This window comes from Hyla sarda, chromosome 3 (assembly GCF_029499605.1).
Source record: "Hyla sarda isolate aHylSar1 chromosome 3, aHylSar1.hap1, whole genome shotgun sequence".
Classification (NCBI taxonomy): Eukaryota; Metazoa; Chordata; class Amphibia; order Anura; family Hylidae; genus Hyla; species Hyla sarda.
The window spans coordinates 305,669,386-305,687,593 of record NC_079191.1 but is presented as its reverse complement, the minus strand read 5'-3'; the positions used below and the strand labels follow the sequence as shown (position 1 = coordinate 305,687,593).

The 18,208-nt window shown below is 43.8% G+C and overlaps 1 protein-coding gene across 2 annotated transcripts; it reads left to right on the top strand.

Moving 5' to 3' along the window:
- Positions 1 to 245: 245 nt before the first annotated feature.
- Positions 246 to 16,527, top strand: LOC130362460 (protein spinster homolog 1-like). Of its 2 annotated transcripts, XM_056566982.1 has the most exons (3): positions 246 to 359; positions 8,746 to 8,962; positions 14,944 to 16,527. In XM_056566982.1, the coding sequence occupies exon 3, from the start codon at positions 14,969 to 14,971 to the stop codon at positions 16,145 to 16,147; it is 1,179 nt and encodes a 392-aa protein (XP_056422957.1). In that variant the 5' UTR covers positions 246 to 359; positions 8,746 to 8,962; positions 14,944 to 14,968; the 3' UTR covers positions 16,148 to 16,527. The 2 variants fall into 2 exon arrangements, with proteins under 2 accessions (XP_056422957.1, XP_056422958.1); XM_056566983.1 differs by lacking the exons at positions 246 to 359; positions 8,746 to 8,962 and adding an exon at positions 12,970 to 13,434.
- Positions 16,528 to 18,208: the final 1,681 nt, after the last annotated feature.

Sequence of the window (18,208 nt, the reverse complement as noted above, 5' to 3'; positions counted from 1 at the left end):
GTGGGATCTGTTGATAGCAAAGGTAAGTGTTTAATTACAATGCGTTTGATGTCATTAAATTCTGGACTGTACGTGGTGACAAATGTAGGACAATCTTGTGATTCAGTTGGTTGCTTACTTGTAAAAAGGGATTTTCGATCCATAGGATCCACTCTCGACCGAGCTTTTTTCAAGAGCCATCCAGGGTAACCTCGAGCCACCAGGCGTGTGCATGCTGCATCAGCTTCCCTGTGGTACACCTCGGCGGAAGAACTGTTCCACTTAATTTGTAGAAGTTCACCTACTGGTATAGCTCTTACCGTTTGTTTGGAATGGCATGAATTCGCCCTTCGGATGGTATTGCCTGATATCTTTTTTCTGTAAGGATCAACCTCAATTTTATTTGTATCAGGGTTGCCACGTAATATTACATCCAAAAAGGGGGTTTCACTTCTACACCATGTGTGGGTAAACGTAAGATTGAACCGATTATTATTGATATATGTCATGAATGCATCAACGGTCAGATGGTCAGACGACCAAATGATGACCACATCGTCTACATACCTCCCATACCATGCGAGGCATGTGGAAAATGGATTGGTGTCAGAAAAAATTAACTGCTCCTCCCACCAAAAAACAAAAAGGTTAGCCCGAGCTGGTGATGACTTTGCTCCCATTGAAGCACCCGTGCGCTGCAAATAAAAATTGTTACCAAACATAAAATAATTGTGTTTTAACACAAAATCTACCACCTCAATAATGTAATGTCTCAAATCCACAGAATATTTAGAAAATCTCATCAGTATATCCGAGATAGCTGATAATGCTATCCATGAAAAATAGCGAGTTTGAAAATTTTGTGAAAAATTTCCAAATTGCTGCTGAACTTTGAAGCCCTCTGGTGTCTTCCAAAAGTAAAAACTCATAAATTTTATGATGCAAACATAAAGTAGACATATTGTATATGTGAGCCCAAAAATGTTTTATTTTGAATATCCATTTTCCTTACAAGCAAGTTACCATAAAATTTTACCACTAAGTTAAAGTAGAATATGTCACGAAAAAACAATCTCGGAATCAGAATGATAACTAAAAGCATTCCAGAGTTATTAATGTTTAAAGTGACAGTGGTCAGAATTGCAAAAAACGCTCCGGTCCTTAAGGTATAAAATGGCCTGGTCCTTAAGGGGTTAACTTTCTGGAGCCAGTAGATATATATAAAAAAGTTTTTGCCTGGAATACCACTTTAAGATTGAACTGATTATTATTGATATATGTCATGAATGCATCAACGGTCAGATGGTCGGACGACCAAATGATGACCACATTGTCTACATACGTCCCATACCATGCGAGGCATGTGGAAAATGGATTGGTGTCAGAAAAAATAAACTGCTCCTCCCACCAAAAAGCAAAAAGCTTAGCCCAAGCTGGTGATGACTTTGCTCCCATTGAAGCACCCGTGCGCTGCAAATAAAAATTGTTACCAAACATAAAATAATTGTGTTTTAACACAAAATCTACCACCTCAATAATGTAATGTCTCAAATCCACAGAATATTTAGAAAATCTCATCAGTATATCCGAGATAGCTGATGGTTCCAGGCAAGTAAGCCACGACAGAGAATCGCTCCATGTGAATTTAGTTCTTCTGACCAGGAGTTTACTGAAAATTCAGATTGTTCAGATACCACGGACACTAGCGGGGACTCAGAACCGCAATATGTGAACACTCACAAGAATCGCAATGCGAGAAGACAGTCAAAAAACGAGGAAGGCGCCGTGGCAGAAAACATAGGAAGAAGAGCTTCGGAGCGTAACAAGGACAAACGGAAAAAGTAATAAAAGAGGATTTTCAAGTCATCAACATTTCTGCACAAATCATTACAGATGAAGAAACCTCGGTCCTGTGGAAAGGACTGGGTTTCTCTCCTACACATCATTTTGATGTTTATCGGACAATTTTGGATATAAATAAATTTGTGAGAACTTTAACAGTTAAGAAACATTTTTTTGTGGAAAATGCTGATGAACCATCGGACCCACCTCAACTTTCTATAAACCCTGATTTACCACCAATGCATAAGTTAGCAGAACAAATAGCTTTAGAGATCTCTGTCTCCTTGAAAATAGTGGGATATCAATTTGTGATGAAGTGAATACTGCACATACCTTCTCCACTAAAAACCTAAATTTTTACCCCATACAGACCAGACCAGCAATTTTTGATTGGTTCCAGGACCTTATCATGAAAGATTTTGTTAATCTACAATCAAAAGTAATGTCCAATACAACTTGTCCTAATTTGAATAAAAAGGAGGCTGCTGCCATAAAGAAATTAAAGAAAAACAAAAATTTGACGATCCGATCCGCTGATAAAGGCGGCTCGGTAGTATGTATGGACACGGGACTGTATATCAATTTAAATGAAAATCTACTATCTGATGATAAAACTTACCTTAAACTTTGTGGGGATCCCACTGAACCTTTTAAAAAAGAACTGTTGACTCTGTTGGAAGAGGGGAAAGCCAGATCTATTTTGACCCAAAAAGAAGTGGATTATATTTTCGTGCCTGCTCCAATTATTCCTATCTTCCACACGCTACCCAAGCTGCATAAGGACCGATTCCCTCCGCCGATGCGTCCGATCGTGGCGGGGATCGGATCCCTTAAAAAGCACCTATGCGAGTGGTTGGACTCAGTACTGCAACCTCTGGTTCTGCAATGCCCAAGTTATATCAAGGACACTAAGCACTTGCTAAAAATCATGGATGAATTCACATGGAGCGATTCTTTGTCGTGGCTTACTTGCGACATTGAATCGCTCTATTCCAGTATTCTGCAAAACCTGGCATTATCAGCTATCTCGGATATACTGATGAGATTTTCTAAATATTCTGTGGATTTGAGACATTACATTATTGAGGTGGTAGATTTTGTGTTAAAACACAATTATTTTATGTTTGGTAACAATTTTTATTTGCAGCGCACGGGTGCTTCAATGGGAGCAAAGTCATCACCAGCTTGGGCTAAGCTTTTTGCTTTTTGGTGGGAGGAGCAGTTTATTTTTTCTGACACCAATCCATTTTCCACATGCCTCGCATGGTATGGGACGTATGTAGACAATGTGGTCATCATTTGGTCGTCCGACCATCTGACCGTTGATGCATTCATGACATATATCAATAATAATCAGTTCAATCTTAAAGGGGTATTCCAGGCAAAAACTTTTTTATATATATCTACTGGCTCCAGAAAGTTAACCCCTTAAGGACCAGGCCATTTTATACCTTAAGGACCGGAGCGTTTTTTGCAATTCTGACCACTGTCACTTTAAACATTAATAACTCTGGAATGCTTTTAGTTATCATTCTGATTCCGAGATTGTTTTTTCGTGACATATTCTACTTTAACTTAGTGGTAAAATTTTATGGTAACTTGCTTGTAAGGAAAATGGATATTCAAAATAAAACATTTTTGGGCTCACATATACAATATGTCTACTTTATGTTTGCATCATAAAATTTATGAGTTTTTACTTTTGGAAGACACCAGAGGGCTTCAAAGTTCAGCAGCAATTTGGAAATTTTTCACAAAATTTTCAAACTCGCTATTTTTCATGGACCAGTTCAGGTTTGAAGTGGATTTGAAGGGTCTTCATATTAGAAATACCCCATAAATGACCCCATTATAAAAACTACACCCCCCAAAGTATTCAAAATGACATTCAGTAAGTGTATTAACCCTTTAGGTGTTTCACAGGAATAGCAGAAAAGTGAAGGAGAAAATTCACAATCTTTTTTTACACTCGCATGTTCTTGTAGACCCAATTTTTGAATTTTTGCAAGGGGTAAAAAGGAGAAAATTTTTACTTGTATTTGAAACCCAATTTCTCTCGAGTAAGCACATACCTCATATGTCTATGTTAATTGTTCGGCGGGCGCAGTAGAGGGCTCAGAAGGGAAGGAGCGTCAAATGGTTTTTGGGGGGCATGCCGCATTTAGGAAGCCCCTATGGTGCCAGGACAGCAAAAAAACACACATGGCATACCATTTTGGAAACTAGACCCCTCAGGGAACGTAACAAGGGGTAAAGTGAACCTTAATACCCCACAGGTGATTCACGACTTTTGCATATGTAAAAAAAAAAAAAAAAAAAGGTTTTACCTAAAATGCTTGGTTTCCCAAAAATGTTACATTTTTAAAAAGGATAATAGCAGAAAATACCCCCCAAAATTTGAAGCCCAATTTCTCCCGATTCAGAAAACACCCCATATGGGGGTGAAAAGTGCTCTGCTGGCGCACTACAGGTCCCAGAAGAGAAGGAGTCACATTTGGCTTTTTGAAAGCAAATTTTGCTCTGGGGGCATGCCGCATTTAGGAAGCCCCTATGGTGCCAGAACCGCAAAAAAAACACATGGCATACCATTTTGGAAACCAGACCCCTTGGGGAACGTAAAAAGGGGTAAAGTGAACCTTAATACCCTACAGGTGTTTCACGACTTTTGCATATGTTAAAAAAAAATAAAAATTTTTACCTAAAATGCTTGCTTTCCCAAAATTTTTACATTTTTAAAAAGGGTAATAGCAGAAAATACCCCCCAAAATTTGAAGCCCAATTTCTCCCGATTCAGAAAACACCCCATATGGGGATGAGAAGTGCTCTGCTGGCGCACTACAGGTCTCAGAAGAGAAGGAGTCACATTTGGCTTTTTGAAAGCAAATTTTGCTCTGGGGGCATGCCGCATTTAGGAAGCCCCTATGGTGCCAGGACAGCAAAAAAAAAACACATGGCATACCATTTTGGAAACTAGACCCCTCGGGGAACGTAACAAGGGGTAATGTGAACCTTAATACCCCACAGGTGATTCACAACTTTTGCATATGTAAAAAAAAAAAAAATTTTCTACCTAAAATGCTTGGTTTCCCAAAATTTTTACATTTTTAAAAAGGGTAATAGCAGAAAATACCCCCCAAAATTTGAAGCCCAATTTCTCCCGATTCAGAAAACACCCCATATGGGGATGAGAAGTGCTCTGCTGGCGCACTACAGGTCTCAGAAGAGAAGGAGTCACATTTGGCTTTTTGAAAGCAAATTTTGCTCTGGGGGCATGCCGCATTTAGGAAGCCCCTATGGTGCCAGGACAGCAAAAAAAAAACACATGGCATACCATTTTGGAAACTAGACCCCTCGGGGAACGTAACAAGGGGTAATGTGAACCTTAATACCCCACAGGTGATTCACAACTTTTGCATATGTAAAAAAAAAAAAATTTTTTTTACCTAAAATGTTGGTTTCCCAAAAATTTTTGATTTTTAAAAAGGGTAATAGCAGAAAATACCCCCCATAATTTGTAACACAATTTCTCCCGAGTACGGCGATACCCCATATGTGGCCCTAAACTGTTGCCTTGAAATACGACAGGGCTCCAAAGTGAGAGCGCCATGCGCATTTGAGGCCTAAATTAGGGATTGCATAGGGGTGGACATAGGGGTATTCTACGCCAGTGATTCCCAAATAGGGTGCCTCCAGCTGTTGTAAAAGTCCCAGCATGCCTGAACAGTCAGTGGCTATCTGGTAATACTGGGAGTAGTTGTTTTGCAACAGCTGGAGGCTCCGTTTTGGAAACAGTGGCGTACCAGACGTTTTTCATTTTTATTGGGGAGGAGAAGGGGGCTGTGTAGGGGTATGTGTATATGTAGTGTTTTTTACTTTTTTATTTTATTGTGTGTTAGTGTAGTGTAGTGTTTTTAGGGTACAGTCGCACAGGCGGGGGGTTCACAGTAGTTTCTCGCTGGCAGTTTGAGCAGCGGCAGAAAATTTGCCTCAGCTCAAACTTGCAGCCGGATACTTACTGTAATCCTCCGCCCATGTGAGTGTACCCTGTACATTCACATTGGGGGGAGGGGGGGACATCCAGCTGTTGCAAAACTACAACTCCCAGCATGTACGGTCTATCAGTGCATGCTGGGAGTTGTAGTTTTGCAACAGCTGGAGGCTCCGTTTTGGAAACGGTGGCGTACCAGACGTTTTTCATTTTTATTGTAGGGGTATGTGTATATGTAGTGTTTTTTTACTTTTTATTTTATTTTGTGTTAGTGTAGTGTAGTGTTTTTAGGGTACAGTCACACGGGCGGGGGGTTCACAGTAGTTTCTCGCTGGCAGTTTGAGCTGCGACAGAAAATTTGCTGCAGCTCAAACTTGCAGCCGGATACTTACTGTAATCCTCCGCCCATGTGAGTGTACCCTGTACATTCACATTGGGGGGGGGGGACATCCAGCTGTTGCAAAACTACAACTCCCAGCATGTACAGTCTATCAGTGCATGCTGGGAGTTGTAGTTTTGCAACAGCTGGAGACACACAGGTTGTGAAACACCGAGTTTGACAACAAACTCAGTGTTTTGCAACCAGTGTGCCTTCAGCTGTTGCAAAAGCTACAACCCCCAGCATGTACGGACAGCGGAAGGGCATGCTGGGTGTTGTAGTTATGCAACAGCCGGAGGCATACTACTTTGGCTGGGGATGCTGGGGATTGTAGTTATGCAACAGCTGGAGACACACTGGTTTGCTACTTAACTCAGTGTGCCTTCAGCTGTTGCAAAACTACAACTCTCAGCAGTCACCGACAGCCAACGGGCATGCTGGGAGTTGTAGTTATGCAACCAGCAGATGCACCACTACAACTCCCAGCATGCCCTTAAGCTGTTTGTGCAAGCTGGGAGTTGTAGTTACACAACAGCTGAAGGTACACTTTTCCATAGAAAGAATGTGCCTCCAGCTGTTGCAAAACCATAAGTCCCAGCATGCCCATAAGTGCATGCTGGGAGTTGTGGTGGTCTGCCTCCTCCTGTTGCATAACTACAGCTCCCAGCATGCCCTTTTTGCATGCTGGGAGCTGTTGCTAAGCAACAGCAGGAGGCTGTCACTCACCTCCTGCTGCTGCTTGATCGCCGCACAGGTCAGTCCCGCCGCCGCCGCCGTCGTCGCTCCTGGGGCCCCGATCCCAACATTAACGCCGGGGATCGGGGTCCCCAGCACCAGGGGTGCACGTCCCGCACCCGCTCACGTCCTCCGGAAGAGGGGCGGAGCGGGTGCGGGAGTGACACCCGCAGCAGGCGCCCTGATTGGTCGGCCGGTAATCCGGCCGACGAATCAGGGCGATCGTGAGGTGGCACCAGTGCCACCTCACCCCTGCAGGCTCTGGCTGTTCGGGGCCGTCTCTGACGGCCCCGATCAGCCAGTAATTCCGGGTCACCGGGTCACTGGAGACCCGATTGACCCGGAATCGCCGCAGATCGCTGGACTGAATTGTCCAGCGATCTGCGGCCATCGCCGACATGGGGGGGCATAATGACCCCCCTGGGCGATATGCCGCGATGCCTGCTGAACGATTTCAGCAGGCATCGGGCACCGGCTCCCCTCCGGCTAGCGGCAGGGGGCCGGGAAAGGACAGGACGTACTCCTACGTCCTCGGTCCTTAAGGACTCGGAAATGGGGGCGTAGGAGTACGTCCATTGTCCTTAAGGGGTTAAACAGATTTGTAAATTACTTCTATTAAAAAATCTTAACCGTTTCAGTACTTATGAGCTTCTGAAGTTAAGGTTGTTATTTTCTGTCTAAGTGTTCTCTGATGACACCTGTCTCGGGAAACGCCCAGTTTAGTAGAGGTTTGCTATAGGGATTTGCTTCTAAACTGGGCGTTGCCCGAGACAGGTGTCATCAGAGAGGACTTAGACAGAAAAAAAACAACCTTAACTTCAGAAGGTCGTAAGTACTGAAAGGATTAAGATTTTTTAATAGAAGAAATTTACAAATCTGTTTAACTTTCTGGAGCCAGTTGATATATAAAAAAAAGTTTTGGCCTGGAATACCCCTTTAAGTCCCAGGATGCCCTTGGTCCTAGTGAGGTTAAAAGGTCAAAAGATTAAAATATATAAACTAAGAAGACACTGTGAAGTACGGGGATATACTCGGCAGGCCTGGAGAAATATTTTTCTAAAAGATGTTTTTATGTACTTGATGTATTTCTAGGTATATATATATATATATATATATATATATATATATATATATATATGTATATATATATATATATATGTCAAAGAAGAAAGCAGCACTCCTAAAGCGTGATTAGGTGCCTTCAGCTAGGATCCGGGTCCAGGATCCTGCATACGTAGTTCCAAGGAAAATGCTGTGGCACTCAAGGTATGGTGAAAAAATGAAAACTATTTATTCATCCCAAATGTGCAAAGAGCAACGTTTCAATGGTCTCACACCATCATTATCAAGCCATTTGCTCTTTGCACATTTGGGATGAATAAATAGTTTTAGCATTTTTTCACCATACCTTGAGTGCCACAGCATTTTCCTTGGAACTACGTATGCAGGATTCTGGACCCGGATCCTAGCTGGAGGCACCTAATCACGCTTGGAACTATATATATATATATATATATATATATATATATATATATATACATATATATATATATACATATATATATATACACACAAATCAAAAAATATGTTGCAGTCTCTTGTAATACCTTTTTTATTGGACTAACAGAATTTTGTAGAGACAAGCTTTCAGGATTCCTCCCTTTATCAAGTCCAATAGTCAAGGACTAATGATCAAAGGACTTTATAAATTATCAGGGAGGAACCCCAAAAGTTTGTCTCTACAAAATTCTGTTAGTCCAATAAAAAAGGTATTACAATCTGCATCACTGGACTAATACGGCTACTCACATTTACTATACAGATATACACATACCTGAAGATGGTTTAGAACCCTGTGATGTCACACATGCTTGTGATGATGTCACCGTAAGCTGTACAAGGAGGTGCGCGCCGGCTGCAGTCTCTTCAGTGTGTTTTGCATTCACAACCTGTGGTGCAAAGTGTTTGTTAGAGAGTTTCTATTTGCGATAGAGAATTCAAGATTTTGACCGTTCCTTGTCTGAAGAGAGAACCACAAGGTAAGTCTCAGCCTCTTCTATTCATACATACACAGGGCTTTTTGTTTCACAGTTTTTTTTTTATTGCTGTTGCTTTTTTTTTTTAGCAAAAAAAAAACAAGAAATTAATTTCCAAAAGAAATAACAAAAGTTATATTCCTCATAGCATTGTGACAATACTTGGCTTAGGCATTAACCCCTTCAGGACCAAGCCCATTTTGGCCTTAAGGACCAGAGCGTTTTTTGCACATCTGACCACTGTCACTTTAAACATTAATAACTCTGGAATGCTTTTAGTTATCATTCTGATTCCGAGATTGTTTTTTCGTGACATATTCTACTTTAACATAGTGGTAAATTTTTGTCAATACTTGCATCCTTTCTTGGTGAAAAATCCGTAAATTTGATGAAAAATTTGAAAATTTTGCATTTTTCTAACTTTGAAGCTCTCTGCTTGTAAGGAAAATGTATATTACAAATTAAAAAATTTTTTTATTCACATATACAATATGTCTACTTTATGTTTGCATCATAAAAGTGACGAGTTTTTACTTTTGGAAGACACCAGAGGGCTTCAAAGTTCAGCAGCAATTTTCCAATTTTTCACAAAATTTTCAAACTCACTATTTTTCAGGGACCAGTTCAGGTTTGAAGTGGATTTGAAGGGTCTTCATATTAGAAATACCCCACAAAAGACCCCATTATAAAAACTGCACCCCCCCCAAAGTATTCAAAATGACATTCAGTCATCATTTTAACCCTTTAGGTGTTTCACAGGAATAGAAGCAAAGTGAAGGAGAAAATTCACAATCTTCATTTTTTACACTCGCATGTTCTTGTAGACCCAATTTTTGAATTTTTACAAGGGGTAAAAGGAGAAAATTTATACTTATATTTGTAGCCCAATTTCTCTCGAGTAAGCACATACCTCATATGTCTATGTAAAGTGTTCGGCGGGCGCAGTAGAGGGCTCAGAAGGGAAAGAGCGACAAAGGGATTTTGGAGAGTACGTTTTTCTGAAATGGTTTTTGGGGGGCTTGTTGCATTTAGGAAGCCCCTATGGTGCCAGAACAGCAAAAACCCCTCACATGGCATACCATTTTGGAAACTAGACCCCTTGAGGAACATAACAAGGAATAAAGTGAGCCTTAATACCCCACAGGTGTTTCACGACTTTGGCATATGTAAAAAAAAAATTATTTTTTTTCACTAAAATGTGTGTTTCCCCCCAAATTTCACATTTTTCCAAGGGTTAATAGCAGGAAATACCCCCAATATTTGTAACCCCTTCTCTTCTGAGTATGGAGGTACCCCATAAGTTGACCTGAAGTGCACTATGGGCGAACTACAATGCTCAGAAGAGAAGGAGTCATATTTGGCTTTTTGAGAGCAAATTTTGCTCGGGGGGCATGTCGCATTTAGGAAGCCCCTATGGTGCCAGAACAGCAAAAAAAAACACATGGCATACCATTTTGGAAACTAGACCCCTTGAGGAATGTAACAAGGAATAAAGTGAGCCTTATTACCCCACAGGTGTTTCACAACTTTTGCATATGTAAAAAAATAAAATAAAATTTCCACTAAAATGTGTGTTTCCCCCCAAATTTCACATTTTTGCAAGGGTTAATAGCAGGAAATACTCCCCAATATTTGTAACCCCTTCTCTTCTTAGTATGAAGGTACCCCATAAGTGGACCTGAAGTGCACTATGGGCGAACTACAATGCTCAGAAGAGAAGGAGTCATATTTGGCTTTTTGAGAGCAAATTTTGCTCGGGGGGCATATCGCATTTAGGAAGCCCCTATGGTGCCAGAACAGCAAAAAAAAAAACCACATGGCATACCATTTTGGAAACGAGACCCCTTGAGGTACGTAACAAGGGATACAGTGAGCATTTGCCCCCCACTGGTGTCTGACAGATCTTTGGAACAGTGGGCTGTACAAGTTTTCATTTTCACGGACCACTGTTCCAAAGATCCGTCAGACACCAGTGGGGTGTAAATTCTCACTGCACCCCTCATTACATTCCGTGAGGGGTGTCGTTTCCGAAATGGGGTCACATGTGGGGTTTTGTTTTTTTTTGCGTTTGTCAAAACCGCTGTAACAATCAGCCACCCCTGTGCAAATCACCTCAAATGTACATGGCGCACTCTCCCTTCTGGGCCTTGTTGTGCGCCCCCAGAGCACTTTGCGCTCACATATGGGGTATCTCTGTAGTCGGGAGAAATTGCGTTACAAATTTTGGGGGGCTTTTTTCCCTTTTACCTCTTGTGAAAATGTAAAGTATAGGGCAACATCAGCATGTTAGTGTAAAAAATTTAATTTTTTTACACTAACATTCTGGTGTAGACCCCAACATTTCCTTTTCATGAAGGGTTAAAGAAGAAAAAGCCCCCCAAACCTTGTAACGCAATTTCTCCCGAGTACGGCGATACCCCATATGTCGCCCTAAACTGTTGCCTTGAAATACGACAGGGCTCCAAAGTGAGAGCGCCGTGCGCATTTGAGGCCTAAATTAGGGATTTGCATAGGGGTGGACATAGGGGTATTCTACGCCAGTGATTCCCAAACAGGGTGCCTCCAGCTGTTGCAAAACTCCCAGCATGCGTGGACAGTCAACGGCTGTCCGGCAATACTGGGAGTTGTTGTTTTTCAACAGCTGGAGGCTCTGCTTTGGAAACAGTGGTGTACCGGACGTTCTTATTGGGGGAGGGGGGCTGTGTAGGGGTATGTGTATATGTAGTGTTTTTAACTTTTTATTTTATTTTGTGTAGGTGTAGTGTAGTGTTTCTAGGGTACAGTCACATGGGCGGGGGGTTACAGCGAGTTTCCCAGCGCAAAATTTGCTGCATCTCAAGATGCGAGAAACCCACTGTAAAAGCCTCGCCCATGTGAATGTACCCTGTACATTCACAGGGGGGGGGGGGGGGGGGGTGCACCAGCTGTTGCAAAACCACAACTCCCAGCATGCATGGTCTGTTAGTGCATGCTGGGAGTTATAGTTTTGCAACAGCTGGAGGCACACAGGTTAGAAAACACGGAGTTAGAAACAGACAATGTTTCCCAACCAGTGTGTCTCCAGTTGTTGCAAAACTACAACTCCCAGCATGCCCAGACAGCTGAAGGGCATGCTGGGAGTTGTAGTTCGGCAACATCTGAAGGGCCAGATGTTGCTGAACTAAAACTCCCAGCATGCCTGGACAGTCAGTGCATACTGGGAGTTGTAGTTTTGCAACAGCTGGAAGAGCACAGATTGGAGACCATTATACAATGGTCTCCAAACTGGGGCCCTCCAGATGTTGCAAAACTACAACTCCCAGCATGCATGGTCTGTTATTGCATGCTGGGAGTTATAGTTTTGCATCAGCTGGAGGCACACAGGTTAGGAAACACTGAGTTAGAAACAATGTTTCCCAACCAGTGTGTCTCCAGTTGTTGCAAAACTACAACTCCCAGCATGCCCAGACAGCTGAAGGGCATGCTGGGAGTTGTAGTTCGGCAACATCTGAAGGGCCAGATGTTGCTGAACTAAAACTCCCAGCATGCCTGGACAGTCAGTGCATGCTGGGAGTTGTAGTTTTGCAACAGCTGGAAGAGCACAGATTGGAGACCATTATACAATGGTCTCCAAACGGGGGCCCTCCAGATGTTGCAAAACTACAACTCCCAGCATGCCCAGACAGCCAAAGGCTGTCTAGGCATGCTGGGAGTTGTAGTTTTCAGACTCCTAGAAGCAGCAGTGAAGATCTTCACTGCTGCCTCTGAGGACCACATACTTACCCGTCGCTGCTCGTCCACGTGGCCGGTCCCGCGCTGCTCCTCGGTCCCGCCGCTGGATCAGGTAAGTCCGCCGGTCCCCACGTGTTCCCCCCGAATGCCGCAGGTCCCCGCGAGCCCCTGCAGCCTTCGTCCCCCGTTCTGCCCGACTTCCAGGGGCGGGCAGTGCGGGGGATCTGAACTTTCACCCCAGATCACTGTGATTGGTCCACAGGGACCAATCACAGTGATCGCTGACCAGGACCATCAATGGATGGTCCTGGGGGGTGAAGCAGAAGTTGTACCCTGCTGGAAACAGCGGGACTTCTGCCAGTTAACCCGTGCGATGCTGCGCATCGCCGGGTTAACTGAATGTCATTTATAAACGCCGGGATGCGCGAACGCACTGCACAACCCGGCGTTTATATATGACATTCTGCGGGAAGGGGTTAAACATAATAAAACGCACAGATAGTATCATGACCAGAGCTTTTTCTTGCAAAACTGCTAAAATGCAATTATGCCCAAAAAAGCCCCCAAGAGCCCTAATTCATGAAGTTCTAAAAGATATAAGTCTATGAGAAAGATTTGGTGGTGTAGTAAAAGAATGACAGAAAGATTAGGGCAGAAATATAATAAGTATATAATAGAATTCTGTGTGTACTAACAATAGAAATACTCTGGGTACTCCGAAAGGGAAAATTTTCAAATCAACTAGTGGCAGAAAGTCATATAGGGTACGGATAGATCCCAATGAGATGGGGTAGGTTCATTATTAGTAAATGTATATAGCAGGATAGCCCAATTGTATCTACAGTATGAAGTTCACATGGACCAGTGACCATACAGCCAAGCCCTTATAATCCGCCATTACTAGGACAGGTTCAGGGTTATCAGATATTACTAGGACCGGAGAGGTTCAGGTTTATCAGATATTACTAGGACCGGACAGGTTCAGGGTTATCAGATATTACTAGGACCGGACAGGTTCAGGGTTATCAGATATTACTAGGACCGGACAGATTCAGGGTTGTCAGATATTACTAGGACCGGGCAGGTTCAGGGTTATCAGATATTACTAGGACCGGACAGAATCAGGGTTATCAGATATTACTAGGACCGGACAGGTTCAGGGTTATCAGATATTACTAGGACCGGACAGGTTCAGGGTTATCAGATATTACTAGGACCGGACAGGTTCAGGGTTATCAGATATTACTAGGACCGGACAGGTTCAGGGTTATCAGATATTACTAGGACCGGACAGGTTTAGGGTAATCAGATATTACTAGGACCGGACAGGTTCAGGGTTATCAGATATTACTAGGACCGGACAGGTTCAAGGTTATCAGATATTACTAGGACCGGACAGGTTCAGGGTTATCAGATATTACTAGGACCGGACAGGTTCAGGGTTATCAGATATTACTAGGACTGGACAGGTTCAGGGTTATCAGATATTACTAGGACCGGACAGGTTTAGGGTTATCAGATATTACTAGGACCGGACAGGTTCAGGGTTATCAGATATTACTAGGACCGGACAGGTTCAGGGTTATCAGATATTACTAGGACCGGACAGGTTCAGGGTTATCAGATATTACTAGGACCGGACAGGTTCAGGGTTATCAGATATTACTAGGACCGGACAGGTTCAGGGTTATCAGATATTACTAGGACCGGACAGGTTCAGGGTTATCAGATATTACTAGGACCGGACAGGTTCAGGGTTATCAGATATTACTAGGACCGGACAGGTTCAGGGTTATCAGATATTACTAGGACCGGACAGGTTCAGGGTTATCAGATATTACTAGGACCGGACAGGTTCAGGGTTATCAGATATTACTAGGACCGGACAGGTTCAGGGTTATCAGATATTACTAGGACCGGACAGGTTCAGGGTTATCAGATATTACTAGGACCGGACAGGTGCAGGGTTATCAGATATTACTAGGACCGGACAGGTTCAGGGTTATCAGATATTACTAGGACCAGACAGGTTCAGGGTTATCAGATATTACTAGGACCGGACCGGTTCAGGGTTATCAGACATTGGTAACCTCAGGGAAGACGTCTCCATATAAAACACTTATAGAGAAGCGTCTTCTTCTGAGGCTGCCATGGTCTTAGTGTTATCTTGTGGTTCTGTGCTGGACATTTCTGCTCTGTATGAAGGATCTATTGTATAATGACAGGAATGATGACATGTTGTCTAATGTGTTCACTTATCTCTCTCTCTCTAGTGTTTTCAGGCTCTGACCTGTGACCATGGCCTCTCCACAAGACCCATTGCTGAAGGAGGAGGAAGAAGCAATGGAGGACCATAGTGATATGGATGTAGAAAAGGGCGATATCCCTGAGAGGCAGAACCTGCCATCTCTAAGCGTGATGTCCACCGCACGTTCCATCATCACCGTAGTGATCCTCGCCTTTGTTAATTTGCTCATCTATGCAAATCGCTCCAGCGTGGCGGGGGTGCTGCCTTATATACAGAAAGCATATGACACCAATGCTAGTCTGTCCGGCTTATTGAATACATTGTTCATTGGAAGCTACGTGCTGGACGCACCAATTGCCGGATATTTGGGCGACCACTGTAATAAGAAATATACTGTTTGCGCAGGAGTCATCGTTTGGCTGAGCATGACACTTACCCTGTCATTCATCCCTGACGGGTACTTCCTGCTCTTCCTGCTGACGAGTGGACTGGTTGGAGCCGGAGAGGCGACTTTCTGCACCATCGCCCCCTCCATCATTGCAGACCTTTTTACAAGTGACCAGCGGACCCGCATGCTGAACGTGTTTTACTCCGTCATACCTGTAGGCTGCGGACTAGGATACATCATCGGGCCCAAAGTGACTGATGCAGCAAGGGGTGATTGGCACTGGGCATTTAGAGTGACCCCTGGCCTGGGCCTCATAGCTGTGGCTTTGATGATTTTGGTCACAAAAGAGCTTCCAAGAACGACTACAAACGGGAAGAACAACAAATCCCAGAAGTTTGCCAAATGGGCGACAGATCTGAAAAAACTATTTAAAAATCGAAGCTTCATGTTAACCACCATGGGATCGACGGCTGTATCCTTCATAGTGGGAGCCATAGGTGTATGGGGTCCGTCATACCTGACCCACGCACGAACACTCCTACAAGAGAAGGACCCTTGCCGTGCTGAACCGTGTGACTATCACGACATCCTAATATTTGGTGTGGTTACAGTCGTTTCCGGGATTCTGGGAGTTGTAGCAGGGACGGAGATAAGTAAAAGATATCGCAAATCCAACCCACGGGCGGACCCGCTTGTGTGTGGATGCGCGATGATGCTCTCCGCCCCTTTTCTTCTGTTGGCATTGACTTTTGGCAACATCAGTCTCGTTGCCACCAACATCTTCATCTTCATCGGAGAGACGCTTCTGTCAGTAAATCCCTCATATCTGACATTATACTAAAAGTAGTAACTCCGTGGAGGAGATCTTCAGCCCTGGCCGTGCAGATGACAATCTATCACCTCCTAGGTGACGCCGGCAGCCCGTACCTCATCGGCCTGATATCTGACACCTACGAACGAGGATATGCCAAATCCCCTCTTCTGAAATACCGCAGCCTGGAGTATGCCCTCATAACCTGCACCATAATGGCAGTCATCGGAGGGGCCTTCTTCATGGCCACGGCCCTATATATAGAGAGGGACGAAAAAGAAGCAGAGATGGAATCAGAACCTCCGTCATCCTCCTCCTCCTCACTGCTTCCTGCCGATGAGGACCACGCTTCAGACTGAGGAAAAGTCATTGCTTACCTTTATCTCGTTTACTTCATTAAAAAAAAAATTAAGAAAAAAATAACTGCATTTGTTCTATGTTCCACTTTACCCCTTATTCTCTACCCAGGGGCGGACACAGACAGCAGAGGGCCCTTGTGCAAAGAATGTGCCTGTGCCCCCCCCCCAAAAAAAAACATCAATTGTTCAGCACCCCCCTCCATGTGTCACTTACTCAGGTGGACCCCCATATGTCACTTGCTGTATAAGTTTATAATTATTTATTAAGGCCTCCCATATGCCGCAGCTCATTCAAGCCCCCCACATTAGGTAGCATAGATTACCAACATTAGGTAGCATAGATTCCCCACATTAGGTAGCATAGTTTCCTCACATTAGGTAGCATAGTTTCCCCACATTAGGTAGCATAGATTCCGTACATTAGGTAGCAGTTTCCCCACATTAGGTAGCATAGTTTGCCCACATTAGATAGCATAGTGTCCCCACATTAGGTAGCATAGTTTCCCCACAATAGGTAGCACAGATTCCCCACATTAGGTAACATAGTTTCCCCACATTAGGTAGCATAGTTTCCCCACATTAGGTAGCACAGATTCCCCACATTAGGTAACATAGTTTCCCCACATTAGGTAGCATAGTTTCCCCACATTAGGTAGCACAGATTCCCCACATCAGGTAACATAGTTTCCCCACATTAGGTAACATAGTTTCCCCACATTAGGTAGCATAGTTTGCCCACATTAGGTAGCACAGATTCCCCACAGTAGGTAACATAGTTTCCCCACATTAGGTAGCATAGCTTCCCCACATTAGGTAGCAAACTTTCCCCACATTAGGTAGCATAGTTTCCCCACATTAGGTAGCACAGATTCCCCACATTAGGTAACATAGTTTCCCCACATTAGGTAGCATAGATTCCTCACATTAGGTAGCCATGGCCCCCCCAAACACACAGACAGACACAGACACACACAGAGAAACACTTACCTGCCCTGCACAGCGCTTTTCCTCTCCGGCAGCGGCCTGACGAGTGACGTCACTGACGTCCTCCTGAGCGGGTCTGCAGAAGTACGTCACTTGTGCGACGTCCCTCGTCAGACCCCGGTTGGCCGGAGGCAGACTCACTGTCTAAAGTGCCCGCTGCGCTATTATACCCCGCAGCTGCTTTAGAACAGTGAGCAGCGGCGGCGCCAACCCTACCATGAACCTACTAGGCACAAAAAAAAAGGGGGCAGCAAAATGCCGCCCCTGAAAAGTGCCACCTGGGACTTATGATCCCACCGGGTCCCATGGTAGGGCCGATCAGAGGCGGCTCTAGACTTTGTGAGGCCTTAGGCGAAACTTGAACATGAGGCCCTGCTTTATTTTCTGCTGAAATTACATGGTGGTCCGGCTGTGAGATGGTTATACTGTGACATCACTGTGTATTATCCCTGTACTGTGACATCACTGTGTATCATCTCTGTACTGTGCCATCAATCTGTGTATTATCCCTGTACTGTGACATCACTGTGTGTATTATCCCTGTACTGTGACATCGCTTTGTGTATTATCCCTGTACTGTGACATCACTGTGTGTATTATCCCTGTACTGTGACATCACTGTGTATTATCCCTGTACTGTGACATCACTGTGTATTATCTCTGTACTGTAACATCACTGTGTATTATCCCTGTACTGTGACATCACTCTGTATATTATCCCTGTACTGTGACATCACTGTGTATTATT